This window comes from Salmo salar, chromosome ssa10 (assembly GCF_905237065.1).
Source record: "Salmo salar chromosome ssa10, Ssal_v3.1, whole genome shotgun sequence".
NCBI classification, from domain to species: Eukaryota; Metazoa; Chordata; class Actinopteri; order Salmoniformes; family Salmonidae; genus Salmo; species Salmo salar.
Window position 1 is genome coordinate 1841614 of NC_059451.1, and position 13977 is coordinate 1855590.

Consider the following 13977-nt stretch of genomic DNA (forward strand, 5'->3'; position numbering starts at 1 on the left):
AGGACAGTCAGACTGAACTACTGTACCCATACAGGACAATCAGACTGAACTATTGTACCCATACAGGACAATCAGACTGAACTATTGTACCCATACAGGACAATCAGACTGAACTATTGTACCCATACAGGACAGTCAGACTGAACTACTGTACCTATACAGGACAATCAGACTGAACTACTGTACCCATACAGGACAATCAGACTGAACTATTGTACCCATACAGGACAATCAGACTGAACTATTGTACCCATACAGGACAGTCAGACTGAACTAGTGTACCCATACAGGACAGTCAGACTGAACTATTGTACCTAAACAGGACAGTCAGACTGAACTATTGTACCCATACAGGACAGTCAGACTGAACTATTGTACCCATACAGGACAGTCAGACTGACCTATTGTACCCATACAGGACAGTCAGACTGAATTACTGTACCCATACAGGACAGTCAGACTGAACTATTGTACCCATACAGGACAATCAGACTGCACTATTGTACCCATACAGGACAGGACAGTCAGACTGAACTACTGTACCCATACAGGACAGTCAGACTGAATTACTGTACCCATACAGGACAGTCAGACTGAATTACTGTACCCATACAGGACAGTCAGACTGAATTACTGTACCCATACAGGACAGTCAGACTGAACTATTGTACCCATACAGGACAGTCAGACTGAATTACTGTACCCATACAGGACAGTCAGACTGAACTATTGTACCCATACAGGACAATCAGACTGAACTATTGTACCCATACAGGACAATCAGACTGCACTATTGTACCCATACAGGACAATCAGACTGAACTATTGTACCCATACAGGACAATCAGACTGAACTACTGTACCCATACAGGACAATCAGACTGAACTACTGTACCCATACAGGACAGTCAGACTGAACTATTGTACCCATACAGGACAATCAGACTGAACTACTGTACCCATACAGGACAATCATACTGAACTATTTTACCCATACAGGACAATCAGACTGAACTATTTTACCCATACAGGACAATCAGACTGAACTATTGTACCCATACAGGACAATCAGACTGAACTACTGTACCCATACAGGACAATCAGACTGAACTATTGTACCCATACAGGACAATCAGACTGAACTACTGTACCCATACAGGACAATCAGACTGAACTACTGTACCCATACAGGACAATCAGACTGAACTACTGTACCCATACAGGACAATCAGACTGAACTACTGTACCCATACAGGACAATCAGACTGAACTACTGTACCCATACAGGACAATCAGACTGAACTACTGTACCCATACAGGACAATCAGACTGAACTATTGTACCCATACAGGACAATCAGACTGAACTATTGTACCCATACAGGACAATCAGACTGAACTATTGTACCCATACAGGACAGTCAGACTGAACTATTGTACCCATACAGGACAGTCAGACTGAACTAGTGTACCCATACAGGACAGTCAGACTGAACTATTGTACCCATACAGGACAGTCAGACTGAACTATTGTACCCATACAGGACAATCAGACTGAACTATTGTACCCATACAGGACAGTCAGACTGACCTATTGTACCCATACAGGACAGTCAGACTGAATTACTGTACCCATACAGGACAGTCAGACTGAACTATTGTACCCATACAGGACAATCAGACTGCACTATTGTACCCATACAGGACAATCAGACTGAATTACTGTACCCATACAGGACAGTCAGACTGAACTATTGTACCCATACAGGACAATCAGACTGCACTATTGTACCCATACAGGACAATCAGACTGAACTATTGTACCCATACAGGACAATCAGACTGACCTAGTGTACCCATACAGGACAGTCAGACTGAACTAGTGTACCCATACAGGACAATCAGACTGACCTAGTGTACCCATACAGGACAGTCAGACTGACCTAGTGTACCCATACAGGACAATCAGACTGCACTATTGTACCCATACAGGACAATCAGACTGAACTATTGTACCCATACAGGACAGGACAGTCAGACTGAACTACTGTACCCATACAGAACAATCAGACTTAACAGGAATGTGCATGTTAACTAGTAGAGAACAACATCAGGGATAGTGCAGTACAGGAATGATTTGGGGACATACCTGCTCAACATCTGAAATGTTTTTGTTGTTATAACCTGGTCACTCCGTTCAGAATGCAGAGGTATGGTCCAGTTATAGATCACCTGTTGAAAAGGAGAGAGAGAAACCCCAGATGGTATTACAATCAGATTGGTACCGCTGCAAAACACACAGGCTAGATCCCAAATAGCAACCTATTCCCTTTGACCCATAGGGCTCTGGTCTAAAGTGGTGCACTATAAAACGGGAATAGGGTGCCATAGGGCTCTGGTCTAAAGTGGTGCACTATAAAGGGAATAGGGTGCCATAGGGCTCTGGTCTAAAGTAGTGCACTATAAAAAGGAAATAGGGTGCCATAGGGCTCTGGTGTAAAGTAGTGCACTATAAAAAGGGAATTGGGTGCCATAGGGCTCTGGTGTAAAGTAGTGCACTATAAAAAGGGAATTGGGTGCCATAGGGCTCTGGTCTAAAGTGGTGCACTATAAAAAGTGAATAGGGCGCCATAGGGCTCTGGTCTAATGTGGTACACTATAAAAAGGAAATAGGGTGCCATAGGGCTCTGGTCTAAAGTAGTGCACTATAAAGGGAATAGGGTGCCATAGGGCTCTGGTCTAAAGTAGTGCACTATAAAGGGAATAGGGTGCCATAGGGCTCTGGTATAAAGTAGTGCACTATAAAGGGAATAGGGTGCCATAGGGCTCTGGTCTAAAGTAGTGCACTATATAGGGAATAGGGTTTTATAGGGCTCTGGTCTAAAGTAGTGCACCATATAGGGAATAGGGTGCCATAGGGCTCTGGTCTAAAGTAGTGCACTATAAAGGGAATAGGGTGCCATAGGGCTCTGATCTAAAGTAGTGCACTATAAAGGGAATAGGGTGCCATAGGGCTCTGGTCTAAAGTAGTGCACTATAAAGGGAATAGGGTGCCATTTGGGACTTCAAACTGCATTCAGAAACAGAGGTGGAACGTGGGTGGAGACTTACCGTCTGGACCCGCCTTCTCCGTAGCCCCGCCTCTTCAGTCTGCTCCACCTGAATAAGGATGTACTCCTCATTGGTCAGATCCACCATGCCACTCACGAAAGGCCCGCCCACCTGCAGCTTCAACAAGGCGTTGTCACGGAAATCCGTCAGGTTCAAAGCTATTGGACAACAGGCGGTCAAGGAAAATGACTTTTTGAATCCAATCTCAATAGATTAGTAGAATACGATATCATCTTTTTTTGTCCTTTAAAAGCTTGACGTGGATGCCTGGTCAGTTGAATAGCTGTGAAACTTTGTGATTTAAAGTATTTCTGTCGTCTCCTTTTAAAGGTGTAGTTAACCCAATTATACTGAACATTTCATGGTCCCCATCAGAGCATTCTACTGCACTGGTCCCTACATCATTCTACCAGACAACTGAATGGTCACCATCACAAATGGCTGCAGTGTAGGTCACAGTGTCCAGCCAGTCATGACCTCTACACTGCAGTATAGGTCACAGTGTCCAGCCAGGCATGACCTCTACAGTATAGGTCACAGTGTCCAGCCAGGCATGACCTCTACGTATAGGTCACAGTGTCCAGCCAGTCATGACCTCTACACTGCAGTATAGGTCACAGTGTCCAGCCAGGCATGACCTCTACACTGCAGTATAGGTCACAGTGTCCAGCCAGTCATGACCTCTACACTGCAGTATAGGTCACAGTGTCCAGCCAGTCATGACCTCTACACTGCAGTATAGGTCACAGTGTCCAGCCAGTCATGACCTCTACACTGCAGTATAGGTCACAGTGTCCAGCCAGTCATGACCTCTACACTGCAGCATCGTGATGGAGTAAACTAAACAGTACTATAGCTATGGGACTGATGGAGTAGACTAAACAGTACTATAGCTATGTGACTGATGAAGTAGACTAAACAGTACTATAACTATGGGACTGATGGAGTAAACTAAACAGTACTATAGCAATGGGACTGATGGAGTAGACTAAACAGTACTATAGCTATGGGACTGATGGAGTAGACTAAACAGTACTATAGCTATGGGACTGATGGAGTAGACTAAACAGTACTATAACTATGGGACTGATGGAGTAGACTAAACAGTACTATAACTATGGGACTGATGGAGTAAACTAAACAGTACTATAGCTATGGGACTGATGGAGTAGACTAAACAGTACTATAACTATGGGACTGATGGAGTAGACTAAACAGTACTATAACTATGGGACTGATGGAGTAAACTAAACAGTACTATAGCTATGGGACTGATGGAGTAGACTAAACAGTACTATAACTATGGGACTGATGGAGTAAACTAAACAGTACTATAGCTATGGGACTGATGGAGTAGAAGGATACAGAAGCTCTCTGTAGGCGAGACAGCCAGCATTCTCCACGGGTTGTCTCTGTCTGGATACATACTGAAGAACAACTGGAGAAACAACACACACACACACACACACACACACACACACACACACACACACACACACACACACACACACACACACACACACACACACACACACACACACACACACACACACACACACACACACACACACACAAACACACACATACATACACACATAAACACACACATACAAATCAACACACACAGACAAATCAACACACACAGACAAATCAACACACATAAACACACACATAACCAGACAAACATACACACACGCACACACACACACACAGGCAAACACACATACCCACACACACACACATACATACAAACATACACACACACACATACCCACACACACACACAGACAAACATACACATAACACACACAGACAAACATACACAAACATACGTACACACACACAAACATATTCTTAGCATTTTGAAGCTGTTACTTTCTCTAGACATCAAGGATGAACTGATATCGACACATTATAATCAATATGACCGAGTCATCAATATAATCAATATGACCGAGTCCTCAATATAATCAATATTACCGAGTCATCTGTCACAAGACACTCCACTTACAGACATGAGGACGACAAAGGTGAAGATACAGGCGATTTTAAAGATGGAGAGGCAAGATCTGTAAAGACAAATAACCCAACGTTAGACGTAGTGAACTGGATGATGTAGCCTTTTTTGAGACCCAGGTGGTGAGTATAATGCAGTACAGGCTCTGAACATGGAGGGACAGAAATAGGCAGAGAGAGAGAGACAGAGAGAAGGGAAGCGACAGACAGTGAGACAGAGACAGAGAGAGAGACAGACAGTGAGACAGAGACAGAGAGAGAGACAGACAGTGAGACAGAGAGAGAGAGACAGACAGTGAGGCAGAGACAGAGAGAGACAGACAGTGAGACAGAGAGAGAGACAGACAGTGAGACAGAGACAGAGAGAGACAGACAGTGAGACAGAGACAGAGAGAGACAGACAGTGAGAGACAGACAGTGAGACAGAGACAGTGAGAGACAGACAGTGAGACAGAGACAGAGAGAGACAGACTACTGGAACAGAGCATTACTCAGCCATGAGGCATCAAAGCCAAAGGAGCGTGAATACAGTGCATTCGGGAAGTATTCAGACCCCTTCCCTTTGTTACGTTACAGCCTTATGCTAATATGGATTAAAAAAATATTTTAAAATTCCATCAAATCTACACACGCTACCCCATAATGACAAAGCGAAAACAGGTTTTTAGACATTTTTGCAAAAACAGAAATATCGGAATTTTCATAAGTATTCAGACCCTTCGCTATGAGATTTGAAATTGAGCTCAGGTGCATCCTGTTTCCATTGATCACCCTTGAGATGTTTCTACAACTTGATTGGAGTCCACCTGTGGTAAATTCAATTGATTGGAGATGATTTGGAAAGGCACACACCTGTCTATATAAGGTCCCACAGTTGACAGCGCATGTCAGAGCAAAAACCAAGCCATGAGATCGAAGGAATTGTCTGTAAAGCTCCATGACAGGATTGTGTCGAGGCACAGATCTGGGGAAGGGTGGCAAAACATTTCTGCAGCATTCAAGATCCTCAAGAACACAGGGGCCTCCATCATTCTTAAATGGAAGAAGTTTGGAACCACCAAGAATGATACCAGAGCTGTCAACCCGGCCAAACTGAGCAATCGGGTGAGAAGGGCCTTGGTCAAGGAGGTGACCAAGAACCCAATAGTCACTCTGACAGAGCTCCAGAGTTCCTCTGTGAAGATGGGAGAACCTTCCAGAAGGACAACCATCTCAGCAGCACTCCACCAATCAGGCCTTTATGGTAGAGTTGCCAGATGGAAGCCACTCCTCAGTAAAAGGCACAGGACAGGCCGCTTGGAGTTTACCAGAAGGCACCTAAAGACTCTCAGACCATGAGAAACAAGATTCTCTGGTCTGATGAAACCAAGATTGAAGTCTTTGGCCTGAATGCCAAGCATCACATCTGGAGGAAACCTGGCACCGTCCCTACGGTGAAGCATGGTGGTGGCAGCATTCCGCTGTGGGGATATTTTTCAGAGGAAGGGACTGGGAGACTAGTCAGGATCGAGAAACAAATTAACAGAACAAAGTACAGAGAGATCATTGAAGAAAACCTGCTCCAGAGCGCTCAGGACCTCAGACTGGGGAGAAGGTTCCCCTTCCAACAGGACAACGACTCTAAGCACACAGCCAAGACAATGCAGGAGTGGCTTCGAAACAAGTCTCTGAATGTCCTAATCTGAAGAGATTCCTCCCCATGCTTCCTGAAACACCTCCCACAAGTTGGGTTGGCTTGATGGGCACTTTTTACGTACCATACGGTCAAGCTGCTCCCACAACAGCTCAATAGGGTTGAGATCCGGTGACTGCGCTGGCCACTCCATTATAGACAGAATACCAGCTGACTGCTTCTTCCCTGAATAGTTATTGCATAGTTTGGAGCTGCACTTTGGGTCATTGTCCTGTTGTAGGAGGAAATTGCCTCCATTTTAGCGCTGTCCACATGTTGTTTTAAAAAAAATGTATTTCACTTTTATTTAACCAGGTAGGCTAGTTGAGAACAAGTTCTCATTTACAACTGCGACCTGGCCAAGATAAAGCAAAGCAGTTCAACACAAACAACAATACAGAGTTACACATGGAATAAATAAACAAACATACAGTCAATAACACAATAGAAAAAAGTTTATATCAGTGTGTGCAAATGAGGTAAGATAAGGGAGGTAAGGCAATAAATAGGCCATAGTGGCAAAATAATTACAATTTAGCAGTTAAACACTGGAATGGTAGATGTGCAGAAGATGAATGTGCAAGTAGAGATAGTGGGGTGCAAAGGAGCAACAAACAAAAAAACAGTATGGGGATGAGGTAGTTGGATGGGCTATTTACAGATGGGCTATGTACAGGTGCAGTGAGCTGTGTGCTGCTCTGACAGCTGGTGCTTAAAGTTAGTGAGGGCGATAAGAGTCTCCAGCTTCAGTGATTTTTGAAATTCGTTCCAGTCATTGGCAGCAGAGAACTGGAAGGAAATGCGGCCAAATAAGGAATTGGCTTTGGGCGTGACCAGTGAAACATACCGGCCCGGCAGCCTTGCGAGGGTTAACACGCTTAAATGTCTTACTCACGTCAGCCACGGAGAAGGAGAGCCCATAATCCTTGGTAGCGACCAGGTCGGTGGCATTGTGTTATCCTCAAAGCGGGCGAAGAAGGTGTTTAGCTTGTCCGGAAGCAAGACGTCGGTGTCCACGACGTGATTGTCTGTAGACCCTGCCACATACGTCTCGTGTCTGAGCCGTTGAATTGTGACTCCACTTTGTCTCTATACTAACGTTTTGCCTGTTTGAGGGAATAACTACACTGTTTGTATTAAACCATAGTCCCAGTCACCTTGCCATAGCTAAATGCGATGGTTCGCGCTTTCAGTTTTGTGCGAATACTGCCATCTATCCACGATTTCTGGTTAGCGAAGGTTTTAATAGTCACAGTGGGTACAACATCTCCTATACACTTCCTGATAAACTCAGTCACCGTATCCATGTATTCATCAATGTTATTCTTGGAGGCTACCTGGAACATATCCCAGTCCACGTGATCAAAACAATCTTGAAGCGTGGATTCCGATTGGTCAGACCAGCTTTGAATAGTCCTTAGCACTGGTACTTCCTGTTTGAATTTCTGCCTATAGGAACGGAGGAGCAAAATCGAGTCGTGATAAGATTTGCCGAAGGGAGGGCGGACGAGGGTCTTGTAGGCTTCCCGGAAGTTGGAGTAGCAGTGGTAGAGTGTTTTAACAGCGCGAGTACTACAGTCAATGTGTTGATAGAACTTTGGTAGTGTTTTTCTCAAATTTGTTTTGTTAAAATCCCCAGCTACAATAAATGTGGCTTCAGGATATGTGGTTTCCAGTTTGCATAAAGTCCAGTGAAGTTTTTTGAGGGCTGTCGTGGTATCAGCTTGAGGGGGAATATACACGGCTGTGACTAAAACCAAAGAGAATTTTCTTGGGAGGTAATACGGTCGGCATTTGATTGTGAGGTATTCTAGGTCGGGTGAACAAAAGAACTTGAGTTCCTGTATGTTATCACAAACACACCACGAGTAGTTAATCATGAAACATACACCCCCAACCCTTCTTCTTCGCGGAGAGATATTTATTCCTGTCTGCACGATGAACTGAGAACCCAACTGGCTGTACAGACTCAGACAGTATATCCCAAGACAGCCATGTTTCTGTGAAACAGAGTATGTTACAATCCCTGATGACTCTCTGGAAGGAAATCCTCGCCCTGAGCTCAGCAACTTTATTATCCAGAGACTGAACATTAGCGTGTAATATACTCGGAAGCGGCCCTAGTGGAGCCTGCTGCCGAGAGGGCCCTAGTGGAGCCTGCTGCCGAGAGGGCCCTGGTGGAGCCAGCTGCCGAGAGGGCCCTGGTGGAGCCAGCTGCCGAGAGGGCCCTGGTGGAACCTGCTGCCGAGAGAGCCCTGGTGGAGCCTGCTGCCGAGAGGGCCCTAGTGGAGCCTGCTGCCGAGAGGGCCCTAGTGGAGCCTGCTGCCGAGAGGGCCCTAGTGGAGCCAGCTGCCGAGAGGGCCCTAGTGGAGCCTGCTGCCGAGAGGGCCCTAGTGGAGCCTGCTGCCGAGACCGCCCTAGTGGAGCCTGCTGCCGAGACCGCCCTAGTGGAGCCTGCTGCCGAGAGGGCCCTAGAGGAGCCAGCTGCTGAGAAGGCCCTAGTGGAGCCTGCTGCCGAGAGGGCCCTAGAGGAGCCTGCTGCCGAGAGGGCCCTAGAGGAGCCAGCTGCCGAGAGGGCCCTAGTGGAGCCAGCTGCTGAGAGGGCCCTAGAGGAGCCAGCTGCCTAGAGGGCTCTAGAGGAGCCAGCTGCTGAGAGGGCCCTAGAGGAGCCAGCTGCTGAGAGGGCCCCAGTGGAGTCTGCTGCTGAGAAGGCCCTAGTGGAGCCTGCTGCTGAGACGGCCCTAGAGGAGCCAGCTGCCGAGACGGCCCTAGAGGAGCCAGGTGCCGAGAGGGCCCTAGAGGAGCCAGCTGCTGAGAGGGCCCTAGAGGAGCCTGCTGCCTAGAGGGCCCTAGTGGAGCCTGCTGGCTAGAGGGCCCTAGAGGAGCCTGCTGGCTAGAGGGCCCTAGAGGAGCCAGCTGCTGAGAGGGCCCTAGTGGAGCCTGCTGCCTAGAGGGCCCTAGTGGAGCCTGCTGCCTAGAGGGCCCTAGTGGAGCCAGCTGCCTAGAGGGCCCTAGTGGAGCCAGCTGCTGAGAGGGCCCTAGAGGAGCCAGCTGCTGAGAGGGCCCTAGAGGAGTCAGCTGCCTAGAGGGCCCTAGAGGAGCCAGCTGCCTAGAGGGCTCTAGAGGAGCCAGCTGCTGAGAGGGCCCTAGAGGAGCCAGCTGCCTAGAGGGCCCTAGAGGAGCCAGCTGCTGAGAGGGCCCTAGAGGAGCCAGCTGCTGAGAGGGCCCTAGTGGAGTCTGCTGCTGAGAGGGCCCTAGTGGAGCCTGCTGCTGAGACGGCCCTAGAGGAGCCAGCTGCCGAGACGGCCCTAGAGGAGCCAGCTGCTGAGAGGGCCCTAGAGGAGCCAGCTGCCGAGAGGGCCCTAGAGGAGCCAGCTGCCGAGAGGGCCCTAGTGGAGCCTGCTGCCTAGAGGGCCCTAGTGGAGCCTGCTGGTTAGAGGGCCCTAGAGGAGCCAGCTGCTGAGAGGGCCCTAGAGGAGCCAGCTGCTGAGAGGGCCCTAGTGGAGCCTGCTGCCGAGAGGGCCCTAGAGGAGCCAGCTGCTGAGAGGGCCCTAGAGGAGCCTGCTGCCTAGAGGGCCCTAGTGGAGCCTGCTGCCTAGAGGGCCCTAGTGGAGCCAGCTGCCGAGACGGCCCTAGAGGAGCCAGCTGCCGAGAGGGCCCTAGTGGAGCCTGCTGCCTAGAGGGCCCTAGTGGAGCCTGCTGCCTAGAGGGCCCTAGTGGAGCCAGCTGCTTAGAGGGCCCTAGAGGAGCCAGCTGCTGAGAGGGCCCTAGTGGAGCCTGCTGCCGAGAGGGCCCTAGAGGAGCCAGCTGCTGAGAGGGCCCTAGAGGAGTCAGCTGCTGAGAGGGCCCTAGAGGAGCCAGCTGCCTAGAGGGCCCTAGAGGAGCCAGCTGCTGAGAGGGCCCTAGAGGAGCCAGCTGCTGAGAGGGCCCTAGAGGAGCCAGCTGCTGAGAGGGCCCTAGAGGAGCCAGCTGCTGAGAGAGCCCTAGAGGAGCCAGCTGCCTAGAGGGCCCTAGAGGAGCCAGCTGCTGAGAGGGCCCTAGAGGAGCCTGCTGCCGAGAAGGCCCTAGAGGAGCCAGCTGCCGAGACGGCCCTAGAGGAGCCAGCTGCCGAGAGGGCCCTAGAGGAGCCAGCTGCCGAGAGGGCCCTAGAGGAGCCAGCTGCCGAGAGGGCCCTAGAGGAGCCAGCTGCCGAGAGGGCCCTAGAGGAGCCAGCTGCCGAGAGGGCCCTAGAGGAGCCAGCTGCTGAGAGGGCCCCAGTGGAGTCTGCTGCCGAGAGGGCCCTAGTGGAGCCTGCTGCCGAGACGGCCCTAGAGGAGCCAGCTGCCGAGACGGCCCTAGAGGAGCCAGCTGCCGAGAGGGCCCTAGAGGAGCCAGCTGCCGAGAGGGCCCTAGAGGAGCCTGCTGCCGAGAGGGCCCTAGAGGAGCCAGCTGCCGAGACGGCCCTAGAGGAGCCAGCTGCCGAGAGGGCCCTAGAGGAGCCAGCTGCCGAGAGGGCCCTAGAGGAGCCAGCTGCCGAGAGGGCCCTAGAGGAGCCAGCTGCTGAGAGGGCCCTAGTGGAGCCTGCTGCCTAGAGGGCCCTAGTGGAGCCTGCTGCCTGATAGGGCCCTAGTGGAGCCAGCTGCTTAGAGGGCCCTAGAGGAGCCAGCTGCTGAGAGGGCCCTAGTGGAGCCTGCTGCCGAGAGGGCCCTAGAGGAGCCAGCTGCTGAGAGGGCCCTAGAGGAGCCAGCTGCTGAGACGGCCCTAGAGGAGTCAGCTGCCGAGAGGGCCCTAGAGGAGCCAGCTGCCTAGAGGGCCCTAGAGGAGCCAGCTGCTGAGAGGGCCCTAGAGGAGCCAGCTGCTGAGAGGGCCCTAGAGGAGCCAGCTGCTGAGAGGGCCCTAGAGGAGCCAGCTGCTGAGAGAGCCCTAGAGGAGCCAGCTGCCTAGAGGGCCCTAGAGGAGCCAGCTGCTGAGAGGGCCCTAGAGGAGCCTGCTGCCGAGACGGCCCTAGAGGAGCCAGCTGCCGAGAGGGCCCTAGAGGAGCCAGCTGCCGAGAGGGCCCTAGAGGAGTCAGCTGCTGAGAGGGCCCTAGAGGAGCCAGCTGCCTAGAGGGCTCTAGAGGAGCCAGCTGCTGAGAGGGCCCTAGAGGAGCCAGCTGCTGAGAGGGCCCCAGTGGAGTCTGCTGCCGAGAGGGCCCTAGTGGAGCCTGCTGCCGAGACGGCCCTAGAGGAGCCAGCTGCCGAGACGGCCCTAGAGGAGCCAGCTGCCGAGAGGGCCCTAGAGGAGCCAGCTGCCGAGAGGGCCCTAGAGGAGCCAGCTGCCGAGAGGGCCCTAGAGGAGCCAGCTGCCGAGAGGGCCCTAGAGGAGCCAGCTGCCGAGACGGCCCTAGAGGAGCCAGCTGCCGAGAGGGCCCTAGAGGAGCCAGCTGCCGAGAGGGCCCTAGAGGAGCCAGCTGCCGAGAGGGCCCTAGAGGAGCCAGCTGCCGAGAGGGCCCTAGTGGAGCCTGCTGCCTAGAGGGCCCTAGTGGAGCCAGCTGCTGATAGGGCCCTAGTGGAGCCAGCTGCTGAGAGGGCCCTAGAGGAGCCAGCTGCTGAGAGGGCCCTAGTGGAGCCTGCTGCCGAGAGGGCCCTAGAGGAGCCAGCTGCCGAGAGGGCCCTAGAGGAGCCAGCTGCTGAGAGGGCCCTAGAGGAGCCAGCTGCTGAGAGGGCCCTAGAGGAGTCAGCTGCTGAGAGGGCCCTAGAGGAGCCAGCTGCCTAGAGGGCTCTAGAGGAGCCAGCTGCTGAGAGGGCCCTAGAGGAGCCAGCTGCTGAGAGGGCCCTAGAGGAGCCAGCTGCTGAGAGGGCCCCAGTGGAGTCTGCTGCCGAGAGGGCCCTAGTGGAGCCAGCTGCCGAGACGGCCCTAGAGGAGCCAGCTGCCGAGACGGCCCTAGAGGAGCCAGCTGCCGAGAGGGCCCTAGAGGAGCCAGCTGCCGAGAGGGCCCTAGAGGAGCCAGCTGCCGAGAGGGCCCTAGTGGAGCCTGCTGCCTAGAGGGCCCTAGTGGAGCCTGCTGCCTAGAGGGCCCTAGAGGAGCCAGCTGCTGAGAGGGCCCTAGAGGAGCCAGCTGCTGAGAGGGCCCTAGAGGAGCCAGCTGCCGAGACGGCCCTAGAGGAGCCAGCTGCCGAGACGGCCCTAGAGGAGCCAGCTGCCGAGAGGGCCCTAGAGGAGCCAGCTGCCGAGTGGGCCCTAGAGGAGCCAGCTGCCGAGAGGGCCCTAGAGGAGCCAGCTGCCGAGAGGGCCCTAGAGGAGCCAGCTGCCGAGACGGCCCTAGAGGAGCCAGCTGCCGAGAGGGCCCTAGAGGAGCCAGCTGCCGAGAGGGCCCTAGAGGAGCCAGCTGCCGAGAGGGCCCTAGAGGAGCCAGCTGCTGAGAGGGCCCTAGTGGAGCCTGCTGCCTAGAGGGCCCTAGTGGAGCCAGCTGCTGATAGGGCCCTAGTGGAGCCAGCTGCTGAGAGGGCCCTAGAGGAGCCAGCTGCTGAGAGGGCCCTAGTGGAGCCTGCTGCCGAGAGGGCCCTAGAGGAGCCAGCTGCTGAGAGGGCCCTAGAGGAGCCAGCTGCTGAGAGGGCCCTAGAGGAGCCAGCTGCTGAGAGGGCCCTAGAGGAGCCAGCTGCTGAGAGGGCCCTAGAGGAGTCAGCTGCTGAGAGGGCCCTAGAGGAGCCAGCTGCCTAGAGGGCTCTAGAGGAGCCAGCTGCTGAGAGGGCCCTAGAGGAGCCAGCTGCTGAGAGGGCCCTAGTGGAGCCTGCTGCCGAGAGGGCCCTAGAGGAGCCAGCTGCTGAGAGGGCCCTAGAGGAGCCAGCTGCTGAGAGGGCCCTAGAGGAGCCAGCTGCTGAGAGGGCTCTAGAGGAGCCAGCTGCTGAGAGGGCCCTAGAGGAGTCAGCTGCTGAGAGGGCCCTAGAGGAGCCAGCTGCCTAGAGGGCTCTAGAGGAGCCAGCTGCTGAGAGGGCCCTAGAGGAGCCAGCTGCTGAGAGGGCCCTAGAGGAGCCAGCTGCTGAGAGGGCCCCAGTGGAGTCTGCTGCCGAGAGGGCCCTAGTGGAGCCAGCTGCCGAGACGGCCCTAGAGGAGCCAGCTGCCGAGACGGCCCTAGAGGAGCCAGCTGCCGAGAGGGCCCTAGAGGAGCCAGCTGCCGAGAGGGCCCTAGAGGAGCCAGCTGCCGAGAGGGCCCTAGTGGAG

General features: G+C 52.9%; 1 protein-coding gene across 1 annotated transcript in view; it reads right to left on the bottom strand.

Annotated features, from left to right (window-relative positions):
* oca2 (oculocutaneous albinism II) overlaps window positions 1-13977 on the bottom strand; it is a 321027-nt gene that overhangs the window by 268267 nt on the left and 38783 nt on the right. Inside the window, exons 5-8 of the mRNA XM_045687206.1 lie at window positions 5122-5179; window positions 4476-4548; window positions 3111-3268; window positions 2149-2231 (exon numbers count right to left, since the gene is read on the bottom strand). Of these exons, the coding sequence (XP_045543162.1) occupies window positions 2149-2231; window positions 3111-3268; window positions 4476-4548; window positions 5122-5179 (372 nt within the window). The remainder of the gene's footprint in view (window positions 1-2148; window positions 2232-3110; window positions 3269-4475; window positions 4549-5121; window positions 5180-13977) is intronic.